This window comes from Macrotis lagotis, chromosome 4 (assembly GCF_037893015.1).
Source record: "Macrotis lagotis isolate mMagLag1 chromosome 4, bilby.v1.9.chrom.fasta, whole genome shotgun sequence".
Lineage (NCBI taxonomy): Eukaryota > Metazoa > Chordata > Mammalia > Peramelemorphia > Peramelidae > Macrotis > Macrotis lagotis.
The window spans coordinates 223,123,098-223,141,328 of NC_133661.1; the positions used below are offsets into that span (position 1 = coordinate 223,123,098).

The 18,231-nt window shown below is 35.2% G+C and overlaps 1 protein-coding gene across 2 annotated transcripts in view; it reads right to left on the bottom strand.

Moving 5' to 3' along the window:
• The window catches only part of ITPK1 (inositol-tetrakisphosphate 1-kinase), a 359,936-nt gene that overhangs the window by 39,722 nt on the left and 301,983 nt on the right, over positions 1 to 18,231 (bottom strand). For both annotated transcript variants that reach the window (XM_074235440.1, XM_074235439.1), the window contains 2 exons: positions 975 to 1,073; positions 463 to 503 (listed from right to left, as the gene is read on the bottom strand). In XM_074235440.1, the coding sequence (XP_074091541.1) occupies positions 463 to 503; positions 975 to 1,073 (140 nt within the window). The remainder of the gene's footprint in view (positions 1 to 462; positions 504 to 974; positions 1,074 to 18,231) is intronic.

An 18,231-nucleotide genomic window follows, 5' to 3' on the forward strand; every position in this document is an offset into this window, starting at 1 on the left:
GAGGGCAGGGACTTAACCTTAAACTTTAAGAATATCCCCCATAGGGTTCAGCACAATTCTTGCTACAATGAACACAATAGTTTTTTTTAAAAAATGCATGACAGCGAGAAACAGAGATAACAAGAGAGCAAAGAAAAGGAATTGTCATCCTCCAGTTTGAAAATGGAAAGAGTGGCTCTCCCATACATCCCTCAGGAACTTAACTTCAAGATAAGGCATTGGGCTTGATGTAATGTGTTACTTCTAAAACTGGTATTGGAAAGTCTCACATGGAAGGCACTTCCCAGTTATCAGTGTAGAAATGACTGTAAAACTGCCATCATGATAAAAATGCTCAATGTCAGACCCAGAACTGAAGAAAAGAGAAGTTTCAGGTGGGAAGAAGTATGTGCACATGCATACACACACACACACACACACACACACACACACACACACACACACACACAATCTTTCACTCACCTCATGAGAGTTAGTGCCGTGGGCCACTCTGGTTTTGCAAACTATCAGCAAAGGGAAAAAAAAAAAAAGGAATAAGATCATTAAAAAGAGATGACTAAAATTACCAATTTCCAAAGAGACTCATTCCTTAGTGAATTTATAAATGCCAGATAACAGCTCAAATTTTTCTAACATTCAGTGGGAGAGATACCTAGGAGGTTACAATATTGTTTAAGAAGTCTAAATACAGAATATTATCAACAAAAACATTTTAATCACTTAATGCTACCCTAATGCAGATTATGGGGAAGACGTCTGAAAAGGTATCAGATATCTACTCCCTTTAAAATGATCTCACTGCCAGCAAGGTCAACAAATTACTCCTGAGACAGTATATTATTCCACCTAATATGGAATCCATTAACTTAGACCCAGGAAAAGAGATGAGTCTTTTATGAAGTTTGCAGCACTTTGGAAAAAGTTCTGTTGGCAATATGCATTCTTCTGGGACCATGCAAAGCTTATCTACATACTGAATGGGAAGGCCAGTCCATTCTTCTCCAGAAGCTGCATGGTGTCTTCTCCACATAAGCTTGTAAGCTCCATGAATGGGGGGGAACAAATTCGTTCATCTATAAGAAAAAAAAGAGACAGAAAGGTTTAGGAAGCATTCTTTTTCCTCCCACGTGGTCTTACATCAGTTGAAAATGGTGGTTTCTTGACGTGTGCTTGAAATATGATTAGAAATTTCATTTGAAATATCACTCATTCATTCTCACTCATTATTTATTAAGCATCTACTGTGTGCAGAGCACTAATAGGCAAAAAGTGTGAACACAAAATTTACATGATTCTTTATAAACTATAAATTTAAAGTCCTACCGAACTCTAAGGTCAACTCTTCCACTAAGTCAAAGCCAATACCTAAGACGTAACATACCAGTTCACTCTGTTTTAGAGCCAAGACTTTGATCTTTAATGACATTATTACAGTAAATCCATGGAAATCTTTAGGGCAAGTAATTTAGAGATCAGAGGGATTCTTGAATTGGATGGCACGGTGCATAGAGCAACGGGCTAGGAGCCAGGAAGACTCCTCTTCTTAAGTTCAAATCTGCTCTCAGACACTGCAGGGCAGCATGACCCTGGGCAAGTCACTTTAACCCTGTTTGTCTTACTTTCCACATCCATAAAATGAGCTGAAGAGGAAAATGGCAAACAACTCCAGTATCTTTGTCCAGAAAACCCCAAATGGAGTCTTGGAGAGTTGGACATGACAAAAAAGAAGGAACAACATTCTCAGAACAGTCTGCAGTAAATCTGATCCAATCTGCCAAGTGTCTTGTTTTTCCTTACAAAGGTACATTAGAAGTTCAATATGATACATCACTGAGAAATCTGGCATCTAGAAAAGACCCTAGCTTTTTACTCATCATTTTTATTTCTGGCTGACAGTCTTACAGTGACTTTTACATTTTATTTTTTTTTTTTTGAGAAGCACAACACTGGCTTCCAGGGAAGCCCAGAATGTCTACATACTAAAGTCCATCAGCTCTCTCACAAGAGGTCAGAGATGGAAGGAATCTTAGAGATGATCTGCCACAGGGGCAAACAGGCCAAATCCTAAATACTGACTCTTTTTTGTAAGGTCAGCAGGCTAAGTAAGTATAGTTTTAATATTTTAAAATAATATTTTGTTGTATTTAAATATATAAAAATTATTCTTAACTCCTAGTCTAAGCCTAAATCTATTCCAATTTGCCTTAAGAAGAGACTCATTGCTTATTTATATTGTATTTGAGGCCATGACTGAGGACCCTGGAGGGAAAACATTCAGGGACTCACTGTCTTTCTACTAAGGACAAAGAAATCTTGTGCAACATCCAATTCAGACCTGTGGGCATTCTTGAAAGGACAGACTTGGTCACACTCCCTTACTCAAAAAATTCCAGAGGTTCTCTAATACCTCCAGGATCAGGTACAAAACCTATTTAGTGTTAGGTTCAAAGTGCTTCATAACCTCCACCATAACCCTTTCAGTTTCCTCATCCCTTAAACCCTACCAGATCCAGTGAATATGATCTTCAGTTTCTCCAACAATATATCTTTCACCTCTTCTCATTTCCACTGGCCATCTGGGATGGGTCAAGAATGTTCTCCCTCCCCATCTGGGGTCCCCTAAATTCCCTGACTTAACTAAAATCCCATGTTTCCTAGGCAACCTTTCTCAACCCTTCTTCATTCTAGTGCCTTTCCTCTCTGAAAGGTTTTATATTCTAGCATATGGTTAGTTTGCTCATATTTGTTTTGCTTGTTTTCTCCTCCATTAGGCTGTGAGGTCCTTGAGGGCACACAGAATCTTCTTTTTGGACACCAAGTGCTTAATTAGTAGTTTCCAGCACATACTAAGTGATTAATAAATGTTTATTGAAATGAACTGAAGTCTCAGGTGACAACACTGCTTTTGATCTTGATGGGAGTCTCAAGAGATCGATTGCTCTTTTAGGAATATATTAGTCAAGCTTCTTCCAACAAAGATTTCCTGATGAATTTCTCAGGAAGATGAAAAAGCTCATGAAAAAGGAATGGGGTTTGGGCAGCTAGGTGGCACCAGCCCTGGAGTCAGGAGTACCTGAATTCAATTCTGGCCTCAGACACTTAAAATAATTACCTAGCTGTGTGGCCTTGGGCAAGCTACTTAACCCTTTTGCCTTGCAAAAACCTTAAAAAAAAAAAAAGGAATGGGGCAAAGGACCATTCACACAAATGTGAGCTGTATCAACATGCTGAGATAAACGTTTATTAGCATTTTATAGTTGACTAATTATACTTGATATCAAATCATCAAAATCTCAACCAGAAGAGATTAGATACAAAAGAATCCAGAAACAACTGGATTCAGTAATGTCTGATAAACTCCTATACATAAGGAACTTGGAAAAACTGAATAAGAAATGGTAGGACAATTGGAAACAGTTTGGCAGGAAATCTGTTGAAAATATATCCCGGAAACAATAACAAATATCAAATGATTGTAAGACTAAGTGCAAAAGGCCACATTATGAAAAACATTTACCAAAGATTAGAAGTACTTTTCATAAATATAGATGGTAATGAAAAATTCAAACAAGGGACAGAAGTGATCACAGAAGACAAAATAAATTCAACTATTAGCTCAAATTAGTTAACTTTCATATAAGAAAACTTATTGAATTAAGCATTTCTGAACAGTCTATTTTCCAAGACATAGAGAATTTAAAAAATATAATATATAAATATAAATAAAATTAAAATATAAATAAAACCAAAAAATATATAGAACCCCAAAAGAGCCAAAGATAACAGTTTAAAAGACAGGAGCAATTTTTAAAATTATGAACTTATCAATAGACATGCAAAAGATTGTTCCAAAACAATAATAACAAAAATATAAACCAAGTCAGGTTTTATCTCATATCTAGTAATCTAAAGAGTATGTATATGTGCCTAAACATGTAAGCATGCATACACACACACATACACTACATCAGTGCTGTAGTAGAGTGTGGGAAGAAAGATAGTAATATATTGGTGGAACAATGGATTAACATAATCATTCCAGAAAACAATTTGAAATTAGATGAAAGAGTTATCTGTTTATAGCCTTTGACTAAAAAAAAATCCCATTTGGGGAATATATCTCAATGAGACTCTCATAAATACCAAAAATGTTTATAATAGCACTTTTTATAGGAACAAAGAATTGTAAATAATTGATAGAGTATTAATATAATGGAATAGTGTTATGCCTTAAATGATAAATAGCAGAGATTCAGAAGAACATGATGAGTCTTGTCTAAACTGATGCAGAATGAAGTAATCAGTACCAGAAAAACAATACACATAATGACTATAATAATGTAAATGGAAAAAAAACACTAAACCGAAGCCAAAGATTTTATAACTTATACTGAATACTCTTGGCCCCCAAAATCAGAGGAATAAATATACTTTTTTCCCCCTTTCCTGAGGAAAAGTGGGAAACTGTGGATTTGGAATGCATTATCTGTTGCCCATGAAGGCTATTTTCACTTTTTTTTTTAATTGTTAAAATGCAAAGATCAATGGGTAAGTGGATGACTGAAGGTGACTAGTACATCTGGAAAGAAAAAAATTTAAAATAAAAGACAACAATAAAAACTGAGGAGGAAAAAAAAACAAATTTGTGTTGCCGGTCTAAATCACCAATGTTTTCACACTGAGTCATATACTTTGTGTGTCACCACCATTACCTCTGGGTCATTAGCAATTCCCCAATGGTGCTCCTGACAGATGGCAACATTCACTATGCCTTAATACAGTTCTATGCTTTTCCCTCAAACCAATACCATACTGAGTTTAAAGCCAAAGCTGCTGATGCTCACAGAGGAAGAGCTAGAAATGTGAGGGATGGACAAAATCCAGTGAGAAAACAGTAGTCTAAAATTACTGGGCTAAGGAGGAAAGCATCTGATATTGGGAAATCTTGTATGACTGGCTATTTTATACATTAGGAAAGAAAATATGGAAGAACAGTAAGATTTGGTTGAGGGCTGGACAGAAAAAAGAAACAATAATTGCATTGCTTATTTTGGTAAACATGCAGAGGAGAGTAACACCTGACCTCAAAAAGAGGAGTAACACCTGACGGGGACACCTTGAGTATTAATCAATTATCAGAATATAGAAGGATATAATATAATAAAAATATATAAATCACATTAGACGATGAAAAAAGGACTTGTGTTTTGAGTACCTGCCCTAATTTAACTTGCTCTGTGACTTTACTTAAGTAATTTAGTTTTGCAGAGTTTTAATTTCCTCAATCATAAAATCAAAATTAATATATACATCACTTACACCTCATGGTGTTTGAAAAACTTCTAAATTAATATGTTAAATAATTTATATTATTGAAAGGGGCAAAATAAGGATAGAGGCTTTAGTGTAATCTCTATGGCCCTGGAAAGAGTGTGGTATACTTAAAAAAAGAGCACTGGATTGAAATTCAAGGATTTGGGATTGAATTAAGTTCTTATAGTTACTACCTGTGCAATCTTGGACAAATGACTTCCACTTTAACAGTATTCAGGAAGATAAAACAAATAGACATGGGTGAAGCGTTGTCCCCTAGGCCTGGAACATACTCTCTCCTCATCTCCACTTTTGAAATCCCTAATTTCCTTATACAAAGTGAGGTTCTTAGTTATCCTTAGAATTATATGAATTCACCTTGAAGATCCCTTGAGTTGAATTATTTGGAGGAAAATTCAATCATGTGGGATACTTCCCTTGTGTTATCACATACATTTCTTTAAAAAAAAAAACAACCTTTTTTACCTTTTGAGCTAGAGATGTGGGTAGAATTGATGTGCCACTCTATATCTAACTATGCTATTTTTAAATATCAGAATTGCCTGGGAACTGAAAGACTTGGAAAAGACAAAGCATTGCCTCAATAGTCCCACTACTATTTCACAAATATTTCAAAAATTTTTGCAAACAGGAGGGTGGGTGGGGGAATTGATTGTGAAGGATTTAAATATCCAAGAAGAAAATGAAATAAATGCTGATCAGAGCTAAGAGTTCAAGGAACCTAATACAATACAGAGGGGATGAGGTATTGGTTTTAGCACTAGTGAGTCTAGGATGGAGTCCTAACACCTATACTTAGTTATTAAGAGTTTTAAGCTATCAAAGCCTTTGAAGACTTTTGTTCTGATTCTTCTTTCACAACATACCTAGTATGGAAATATGTTTAGAATGAGTGTGCATGTATAGCCTCTATCAGACTGTCTGCTGCCTTGGGGAGAGGGAAGAAAAAGAAGGAGAAAATTTTACAAAAATAAATGCTGGTTGATTGTGAAAAGAAATTTAAAAAACAAGTCTTTGGAGACACCCTATATTCACCAGATCTATAGCTGAGGACAAATCTCTTAGAGCTCTGTGAGTTTCATTTTCCTTCTCTATTAAATAAGGATACTAAAATTCATGCTTTACTAGTCAGGGCTGTTAAAAACAAGATGCTTCTAATATATAAAACCATAGAAAGGAATAGGGAACAGTAGCAGATCCATGATTTCTTTGGTAGAGGAAGCAGCCCTTATCAATACAGATCTGCACCTTTCCTGCAATTCACAGTCTTAGAGACAGTACTGAGAAGATAAATGCCTTGGCTAGGGTCCTGTAGCCACTAGAACCTGAACCCAGGTCTTCCTGGTTCTGAGGTCAGCTCTCCATCCCAGTGTCTTAATACAAAGTAGGTGCTCAGTAAATGCTTTGTTGACTTGACTCTATCCTCAATGATCCATTGATTCTGATCCTATCATTCTGGACATAGAACTAAGGTCTCCAAGATTCATAAAACTCTTTGCAGTCTGCTAAGTAGATTAGCTAACATTTACATTGCTTATATGTGTATAACATGAGGACTGAACATTGAGTTTTTCCTTACCTTTAAGAAAAACAACCTCTCCTGACTCCCAAATCAATTTCTTTTCTCTATAAAGAAATATTTTTTTTTTGTGACTCTGATGACCAAAAGGATATGCAAGTTCTTACCACTATCCTTAAAATACCTTCTTGCTCAGGAATCAAAAAAGAATCAGCAAGAATGTCAGCACTGAATCTAAGAAGACCCAATTTTTAAGCTTAAATGTCAAGAGTGCTCTGATAAAAGAAGGTACTTTATATATGCACATATACATACGCATACACATATACATACATACCCTTCATATTTGAATGGGCTATTAAGGAGAGAAGCCAGTATCTCCACCCCCTCCCATCCCCTACCCCCCAAGGCTCATGACCCTGTGATAGTATAAAGAAGCCTAAATTAAGTATCAGATGATGAATGATAAATGCGAGAGCACCTATTGGTGCTCTTGGGAGTCAGGGCATCCGCAATCTAAGCACAATGCCTGTTCCAGGGATAACATACAGAGAAATATGTTTATTGGCTTGTATTCACTCATGAACAGTTCTGTGTGGATGAGTTTATCAGAGGCACCAGTCACTGAGGCCAAGGCCTAACAGCAAGTCAAGCTGCCTACCTGGAGAGCAGAAATATTCTAATGAGAAATAAGGTCAGAGATGGATAAACCAAGAGTGAAGCCAGAAAGGCCTGTCCACAGGGTACAGGTCTGCAGCATGGAGCCTCTGAGCAGCCAAAGACAAAAGAAGAATCAAGGGAGTTCATGTTCTTTCTCTTTAAAAAGAGACAAAGACATTACCAGCAAAGAATAAGGTAGATAGGAAAGTAGAGTTGCTACTTGGATAGAAAAGGCCTAAATTCCCACTCTAAAGCTCTGTCCAAATTAAACTATCTCCCTGAATTTGGGAAACTTAAAGGTAGCTCCTGGGTGCTACCTTATTCAATAACAAGGAGAGATTTCTCACGGAGTTAACAATAGACATTCTGGAAGGACACAACACTTGGCATTAAAATATACTAGAAAAGTCACAGCCCTCTTCTGTTTTTAGCTGCAATATTACAAAAAAACAAAAATTCAATTCTCCTTTCCTGGGCTGTCAAATAGTCCCTAGTCCCCAGGGGTTAGATGGTTTATTATGGCAGGAAACATCCCTCTTCCATTGGGATACAATGTTCTGCTATTAGACCACGCACAGGAAAAGGTGGGACTGAAACTTGAAAATGATTTTTAGATTTAACTATTTAAAAAAACATCATAAAATAATCAAGAAATAAACTTATGACAGAATGAGGTACCATGATAGATATCTTTTACTGGTGGAGATGTAAACCAGAAATCTACCAGGCTTTCATATTGGCAGTAGTTGACAGTTTAGGGTCCTGTGCTGACATTTAAGCTGGGATGTGGTATACTGGAAAGAGTGATGGAATTATTGTCATATAACCTCATAATGAAGCCTGGGTTCTGCCCCGTGTAATCTTGGACAAGTTACTGAAACTTTCAAGGTCTCAATGAGAAGATTGAACTTGATGGACTGAAAAGTATTTTCCAGTCTAAATCTATGATCCTTTTTAAAAAGAAAAAGTTTGGCCTTTGAGGAGCTATCATTACCTCGTAAATAGTGGTGAATGATTAGGCTGCATAAATGGTTGCATTTACTCATAGCATGAATACCCTAAAACACCAAGTGAAATAAAAAAAGGGTTTTTTTAACAGCTGCATAAGCAAAAAAGATATTCCTCATATCGCCCTTTTCTCTCCACAAAATATACCTATATATACTATGAGTAGTCATGATTTGTATTGCTTTTCTTTTTAAAAAGCAGCTTCACTTAAGCCAGATAGATGTATTTTAATATTTCAAGGTTTCATCATCTCCATACTTCAGTACCTCTTTCAGAACCACAGATCACTGTTCTTCTTTGTCTTGTTATCTGTATTGTTCCTGCCACCAGAGATACACTATCTTCTCCAGCTGCTAAGATTGCAAGCTCCTCAAGAGTAGGGACTTTGTCCAATTTCAGAGAAAGAACTGATGGAATCTGAATGCATAACACATACATTTTTAACTTTCTTTTTCTTTGGGGGGGGGGGGTCATGTTTCACAACATGGCTAATATGGAAATATGTTTTGCATGACTGCATATGTATAATCTATATCAAAGTATACTGCCTTCGCAAACAAAGAGTATGGGGAAGAAGGAAGAAAATTTGGAAATCAAAAAAATTTTTTTTAATTTTTAATTTATTTAAGGCAATAGGGTTAAGTGATTTACCCCAAGGTCACACAGCTAGGCAATTATTAAGTGTCTGAGACCACATTTGAACTCAGGTCCTTCTGAGTTCAGGGCCAGTGCTCTATACATTGTGCCACCAAGGTGCCCCTGGAACTCAAATTTTAAAAAAGAAATAATAATTGTTTTTACACATAATTGGAGAAAAAATAAATTAGAAAAGTAATGACTTTTCACTTTTGTCTTTATATCTCCTGTGTCTAGAACAATAGCAGGTCCCAACCTATGTTTCCCGATGTTTTTGTGGACATGCAAATGTGTTTTTGATGGACATGCAATGACTGAGCTTACATTTTAATGGAGATAATAATACACATAAAATGTATACTGTATACATAAGAAGCTAATAAATACAAATACATAAAGAATTTAAGGGCAATTTAGAAGCGACAGTGTTGGCAGTTAAGGGAATCAGGAAAGATTTCTGGACACTCAGCTAATTGGCATATTCATGAAAGAATAATAAAGTCTAAGTTATATATTAATCATGGAAGAAGAAGAAGGAAGTACATTCCAGATTTGGGAGACAGATGATACAAAGGAACAGAAGTTAAAGATGGTGTATCATGAAGGAGGAAGAGATAATGCTCAATTCTTTTATTTCCCTCCCTCCCTAGAGAATGTACAATAGATGCTGATTGTGTAATAAATGTTTGTTGATTGAATGCCTTAGTTGTTAGACCCCAAAATTAATTACAGACTACTCCAAATAATGGAGTTCCCCGAGTGTGACCCTCACATCACATACATAAAGTCTAGTGTTGGGCCCATATTCAAAATGAAAATATATTAAATAAGACTTCTTGTTCTAAATTCCCCTCTAAATACTATCTAGCCTGTAAGGGGCAATATATTTTTGTGGAAATAACAAAAAGGAATCCAAAGAGTTTATAAAGTAGCCCTGGATGTTACTGTCAGTTGCATGCCTCAACTAGTTAAGTGAGAGACTGAGCAAACTATTTTCCCATCTATTTCTTTACTTGAAAATTGAGGGGGTGAAGTAGATGATCATGAAGACTCTGTAATTCATGTCCTGCTCTTCTGCATTTTAAGTTTCCTGCCAATTCCAACACTGATATTCTATATTTTAGGCTCTGTCAAACCTAGACATTCTAAGATTTCATGATTGGAGCAAGAGCACTGATGTTTCAAAGTGCACAAGGAATAGTTTATGAAGGAAAAAGTCAAATTATGGTAAAATCCACCTTTCTCCCTTTTTGGTAAGTTTTTATATTCTCTTTGTTTCTAGAAAGAGAGACTTTGCCTGTATGTTTTACCTTATACAATTGCCACCAAAAAAAATAAATAAATAAGAAGCACTCTGACTCTACACTCATGGTTCTGCTTTTTTCTGTGGGGGGCACACAGCCCTGGTGAAGGAAAAAGTTTTATTTTGCTAGACTAGTTCTGTTCAGTTCACTGTTTCTTTCCAAGTATGAGGGCTTTAAAAACTAAGAAAAAAGTATGCAGTGAGGAAACTGAGGTAAGAAATGTTCTAACTTGTCACATGGCAAATTAGAAAACTTAGAATTTGAATTCAAGACTTATTATTCCAAGGAATATTCTTTCCATCAAAACACAGTCACATCTCATGTTAACATTAAGTGGCAAATGTGGAAGGGACGCTATTTGCCAAGACAGTTTGGGCAAAAAATGATCAGAAAGAAAACCAAGGTAAAAGAACTGAAGGAAATCGTTCCTTCAAGTCATACTTTGATCTATTAGTTATCTCAGTAAGAAAAAAGGAAGATAAAATAACATTTACCCTGATCAATAACTTGGATATTACTTTTACACATCATTCTGTGTTACTTCTCAAATCCAGTCAATTACTAAAACCAACTAATTCCACTTCTGCAAAAGTTCTCCCATACTCTTAATCTTTGATCAGAGATAAAGAAATTTAACATATACTATCCTCTTTTAATTAAAACATTTTGATTTTACATCATCTTCTGTCCAAATATCCCTCTTATTCTATTTCCAAAATATCCAAAAAACGCTGTATAACAAAGATTTTAAAAGAGAAGGGAAAAGTACTTCAGCAAAACTAACTGACAAATCAACTGTGAAGGACAATATATGCAATATTCCACACAAAGATCCACACCTAAAAGTGAAAGGAAGAAAGAAAGTATATTTTCTTCCTTTTCTAACTTCTCAATCTACTGAAGCCATCCTAATAAAGGTCCTTAATTACCACCTACTTGGAGTATTTCTAATCACCTTGAAGGTCTTCTGACTCCATTATCTCCCCCTACAGCAAATCATCTTTCAGTCTCTACTTCCTCTTTTGTGCATATATTTGGTCACATCACTTTGCACAAAGCCTTAAATAGCTCTTGACAGCCCCTCCCCCCAGTCAAGTTCAAATTCTTTCATCTGCCTGCCTGACTCCAAAAGGAAGCTATTATTTTATTTTTGTATTTGTTTAACTGCCTAGCATTGCTAATTTTCTATTGTTTTCCAGGTTTCAGTTCTCTAGACTTTTTGTTAATGCAGAAGGTCTTCCCATTCTTCTCTGTAATCATCATTTTTTTTACTGTCCAGTACATTTTTAGTCAATTCAAAATGAAGAGATATCTAAGAAAGTTGTCCAAAAAAATAAAAAAGTCAAACCCTGTTTCAATAAGGAAATTCAGCTATAAAAGCCTCCCTTAGTCTAATCTGAGTCACATGATAAACAGGCAGTCAGGATCCTTGGTACACCAGAAAATAAACTAGCTAGCCCCAACTTTCCCATTTCCATCTTAGCCTCTACCTATCTCTTCCCAGCCATTCTGTACATTCATTACTAGAGATGTCTAAGGTAGATTTTCCTTTCCTCTTGTTTCTCCCCCAGCTCCCTAACCTGCTTTCATCCTGAAACACCAATGCACATGAGTCAATGCCAGGGCTATTCAAATAATGAGAAACTGTCAATCAAACTTTTTTCCTAACAAAATTCCTTACTTCTCAAAGGCTTTAAACTTGAGACAATGACTTGGCCTTTTCCTTTCTACACCTTGCTTGTCCCCCTAGTTTGCTGGGGTTGAGATTTTGTTCAACTCCTAATTTATACACAAGGGGGATATTAATATCAGGGAGAGGAAATGATGTTGTCTATTGGTCACAAAGTTAGGAAATGTCACAACTGAGATTTGAACCTAGAAACATTTAACTAGCATTCTCATCACTACAACAGGATTGATCTTAATAAATTCTAATTTAATCTATAAGTCTTTTGAAGCAAAGCAAAAACTATCAGTAATTGGAAGGAATGAGAAGACAATGAACAACAGGAACAGTAAATCAGGAACAGTAAATCAAAGTTTATAAGCGGAGAAATAAGACTGCTAGAGGAATAAATATTTAAGAAGCATTTATGAAGATGCAAAGAATCCTATTTAGGGTTAAAAGGAGCTTTAGAGTTCTAAGAGTAATTTCCTCTTAGCTAATATTACTCACAAGTCTCTACTGAATTCAAATACCTACTCTTTTAATTAACTACCTTTGTGATGTTAGTAAGTCACTGAACTTCTCATTATCCTTATTCTAAAACTGAAAAGTTGACATCAGATTGGCTGAAAAAGACACAAGAGGAAAATGACAGCCAATGAAGGGGTTATAAGAGAATAGGAACACAAATGCACTGCTGGTGAAGTTGTGAAGAGGTTCAACCATTTTAAAAGCAATTTGAATCTAGACCTCAAATAGTTATTAAACTATGTATACTCTTTTGACCTAGAGCTACTATAATTACTAGGAATATATCCCAAAAACATTAAACAAAGAGAGAAAGACCAATAAAAACAAAATATTACAGCAGTACTTTTTGTCTTCTCAAAGAACTGGAAATAAAATAGTTCCAAATTACGGAGAATGGCAGAATTACAATATATGAATTTATATTGGAATACCATTTTAATATAGGAAATAATGAAAAGGACAAATTCAGAGAAATTTTTAGAGATTTTTATAAAGTGCTACAGATATAAAAGAGTTATTTATATAATGACCATAGCATTATAAAAGAAAACAATTTCAGAAGACTTAAGAATTCTGGTAAATGTAATGAACAGTCACAACTGCAAAAGACTAATGATATACCCATCCTTCCTACCTCCCTTGATGGAGAAATGATGGACTAATGTAGGTAATGAGATACACATTTTTCAGACACAACCAATATAACACAAACTTACTGTGTATAACTATTATTTATTTGTTATAAAGAATACTGAATGTGAGAGGAGAATGAAGGATGGGAAGAAGCAGAAGTAAATACAAAAACAAGAATGTTAATGAACATTTAAAAATACACAAAAGGAAGTTAAGGAGGGGAAGAAAGAAGCAAGGCAATGTTGGTATTACAACGGTAAATTTAATAGATTAAATAAATTAAAGTCTGTAGTCATAAGACAAATCTATAGATATAAGAAAAAATAATCCAAATCATTATTGATTAGAGAAATGCAACTTCTGAAGTACTAATTCACACCTATCAGATTAGCTAAGATGACAAAAAAATAAAATGACCAATGTTGGAGATGATGTGGGAAAACTGGGATACTAATTGGAGAATGGCTATACAAGTTATAGTTTATGAATGATATGGAGTACTACTGTTCTGTAAGAAATCATGAATGGCTGGACCTTAGAAAAGCATGAACTGATGTTGAGTGAAGTGAGTAGGATCAGGAGAAACAGTAATAGTACTATTAAGTCTATTTCCCAATGTAATTTAGGAAAAAGTTTCCCTTTCCCATCAGATTGTCTTAGATGACCAAAAAAGAAAATGGTCAATGTTGGAGAGGATAGAGGAAAATTAGGACACTAATGCACTAATGGTGAAGTTGTAAACCATTCCAACTATTCTGGAGAACAATCTGGAACTATGCCCAAGGGCAATAAAATTATATAGACCCCCCCCCTTTGATTCAGCAATACCACTACTAGGTCTATATCTGAAAGAGATCATAAAACAAGGGAAAAGCTTCACATGTATAAAAATATTTATAGAGGTTCTTTTTCTAATGGCAAAGAATTGGAAATTGAGAGGATGCATATTAATTGAGAAATGGCTGAATAGTTGTGGTATATAAATATTATAGAATATTATTCTACAAGAAATCATGAGTGGTCAGATTTTAGAAAAGCCTGGAAAGACTTGCATAAACTAATGCTGAGTAAAATGAATAGAACCAGGAGAACATTGTATACATTACAGCAACATTGTGTGAAGGATCAACTATAATGGATACAGCTCCTCAGTGTAGCAGTTCACTGATCAAAGATATCCCTAAGGGAGCTGTTAAGAAAAATGACATCCATACCTAGGAAAAAAGAAAGAAGTCTATGGAGTCTGAATGTAGAGCAAAGCATATTATGTTCACTTCTAAAAATTTCTTTTATGTCTTTCTCATGGTTTTCCCTCCTTAGTTCTAACTGCTCTTATGTGACATGATTAATATGAAAATGTTAAACAAGAATATACATGTATAACTTTTGCCATATTGTTTGCTGCCATGGGGAGGGGGAAGAGTAGTAGGAAAATGTGGAACTCATAAACTTGAAAATGGATGATTACAAACTATCTTTGCATGTAATTGAAAATAAAATAAAGAAAAATTTAAAAAACCACAAAAATAAGATGCATGTATTAGATTCCAAGTTTCATACAAAAACTTTTTCTAGATTTCAATAAGAGATATCTACATTAGTTTGTGATTTTCTTATTCATGATAAATAATTTAATAAAGTAACAGATTCCCTGGGATGTGCAGCTGGAAGGCTCCTTAGAGATCTAGTTCAACCCCTTTACAAATGTGGACACTGAGCCATGAGGATCAGAGTTGTAACCATGGCTTTGTAAATAGTATGGATCAAAGCAACCAAATTTCCTAATCCAGACAACATACAAGACACAAGGATTTCTTAGTCTTAGGAAAAGCAAAATCACTAAATCCTGTTTTTTAAAATCTGCCCTACAAATACTGTAAGTACCAGAGAAGGTGGCTAGGTATCTAACTAGTTAGAATTACCTTGCTGATCAATTATGATGCAAAAGGAAATCATGTTTTATCAGCTGAGAAGTCTGCAGATGGCTATATTCAATCCAAGGGCAAGTACAAACTAACATTTTGAGGTCAACCATTTATAGAAATCCAAGATGGCACAAAAGATTTTCTCATTGTTTTAAGTTTCTTGTATCCTGTTGATTAAGTTGTGCAGCAGCAGGAAAGGAAAGCTAATTGGCATATTCATGAAAGAATGAATTTCCTTTTCCTGTCAAACACAGAATGGTTCATTTTCAATGAGGGGGAAAGGGGGGGGGGGGAGAATTCTGACCAGAGATTCTACTGGGAGAGTCAAACATCTAGTGGATCAACTTTAATGACAACATTGGGACCAAACTCTTTACAAGAACATGAAATATAACCTGGGAGCCCACCAACAATTTCATTAAATTCAGGCCCCATGACCAATTGCAGTGAAAGAGTACACACAGTTTAAGAGAAAATATTTCTGGCCTGAATCACTATGCTTGGGAGTCATAGGGCCATCTCCTCTCAACCATTGCTATCCAAATTTTCCATCATTAAACCCCTTAACAAGAAAAAACAAACACAACTTAACTACTGTTTTTTACTCTTCTCATACAAAACACATTAAACACAATAAAACTTGAAATTTTTATTCTGGTCTTGCCCTGGGGTTGGTGAGCTAGAAATGTGGAAAAACTTCAATGTTTGTAAGTTGACCTAAACTTAACACATTAATTTCATGCTTCCACATCATATTTTTCAAAAGAATTGTTGAGTCAACTGCTCTTACTCTATCCATCATGTCTCCCTCTTTCTTGATCTGGTCACCACTTCCATTATACTGTAAACACTGTTCCTCATCATTAGAATGTAACTTCTTGGCAGGCAGAGAGTGTCTTTTTTTTTTTGTATTTGCATCCTAGCACATAGAACACTGTGCTGAATAAATATACACATTCATTCATACATTCATAGTACCTATACAATGATGGCCTTTGTGAAAAACTAGGAAATTTTTAGACCTAGTTCAAAAATACAGGAAAGCTACAAACAACTGAGCATATAGTAATGCAAAAAAGATAGCAAATGGATGAGGGTATCAAATAAGGCCCAAATAAGCAGAAAAGAAGGATTTAAGAATTTTAGACCCTAATAAGCAGAAATAAGCAGAAAAAGAAAGGATTTAAGAATTTTAGACCCAGGCAGGTAGGTGGCACAGTGGATAGAGCACTGGCCTTGGAGTCAGGAGTACCTGAGTTCATATCCGGCCTCTTAATAATTACCTAGCTTAATAGACATTTAATAATTACCTAGCTGTGTGGCCTTGGGCAAGCCACTTAACCCCACTCTGCCTTGAAAAATCTAAAAAAAAAAAAAAAAAGAATTTTATACCCTAAAGAAAAAGTTCTTCATTCTTTTCTCCTAGTTTCTTTATTTTCCTGTAACTACAAACCACAATTTTTTTAGTTGCATGGGAGTTGTAGACAGGCATGAAGAAAATCATCAGAATTATAATAACGTTTCTGAAGCACTTTCTTCATCAACATCCTTCACCACCATCACACCCCTAGCATTTATTTTTCATTTTATGCATTATTCAAATGATCATCACAACTTCCAAAGATAGGTGGATAGGTGCTATTATTTATCTTCATTTTATAGGTGAGGAAATTGAAGTTGAGAGATAGTGATGCATAATAAGAATTAACATTGTTTAAACTTTACAATACAATTAGCTTCACAACCATTGGAAACCAAAAAAGCAAAAGAATACCAACTAGGTATTATTATTGGCATATATGCATAATAATACCTATATAATACAAATAGCTCTTTAGGATATAAGGAATTATTACATTCAAAATGGAATTTGACATCAGTTTAAATGAGTCACAAGGCTTAAAAGCTAATTCAATTAAGTCTCCAATTCACCATTCCAAACCAATTACTCCCATGTGTGGTCATAATCATAATTAAAATGCACATTACCCAATAAGCTGTTCTAATCATGATGAGATTTAAAATAGGAAAGGAATGGGGCGGTTAGGTGGCACAGTGGATAGAGCACAGGCCCTGGAGTCAGGAGTACCTGAGTTCAAATCCGGCCTCGGACACTCAATAATTATCTAGCTGTGTGGCCTTGGGCAAGCCACTTAACCCAATTGCCTTGCAAAAAAAACTAAAAAAAAATAGGAAGGGAACTTGGAGATCATCTAAAATGAGGCCCTCATTTACAACTGAAGAAACTGAGGTCCAGAAAGATGAAAAATTTACCCTAAGTCACAAAGGGAGAGAAATTTAAAGCTGAACCCTCATCTCCTGACTCACAGAATCATGGTTGTATCTAAGAGACCTTAAGGTATGTAGTCCAAATCCCTCATTTTATAGTATATGAACATTAAGGTCTAGACAATCAGGGAGTAAGAGGCAGAAGTAAGATCTGAATCCCAGTCCTATGACTTCCAAATCTATTTCCCAGTCTTTCCAGTGAAAATACTGACTACAAAAGGAAAACTGAGAATTTATTAAGGGCCTACTATGTGTCAACTACTATGTTAGGAACCTTATAAATTATTCTGTTTGATCATCACAACCTTTGTAAGAGAAAATTAAATCAATTTAAGGTGATATTCAGGGCATTCTGGGTTTTTTTGCAAAAATTATGTACATACATGCCTCTGGTCACAATTCATTTTCTTCTCAAGCCCTTTCAATCTGACTTCTACTTCCTACTAATCTTCTAATCAAATTTCTCTTCTCTTACAAAAGACTTCCTAATTGCCAAATAGTCTGTGTTTTATTTTCATCTTCCTTGAAAGCAACTGACTGTTTAAAATCCCATTCATTTGAACGTCCACTGTTCCTTTTGTTTCTGAGACACTACAAATTAATCTTGTTCTTCTCTTAAGTCAGTTGTCTTTGCTGGCTTTCCCATGGTTTGGGGATAATGTAGGGAAACTCATCCTATCCTAAAGTCCTTCACTTTACTCTTTTATCTTTTCCTCTCTCTACAAT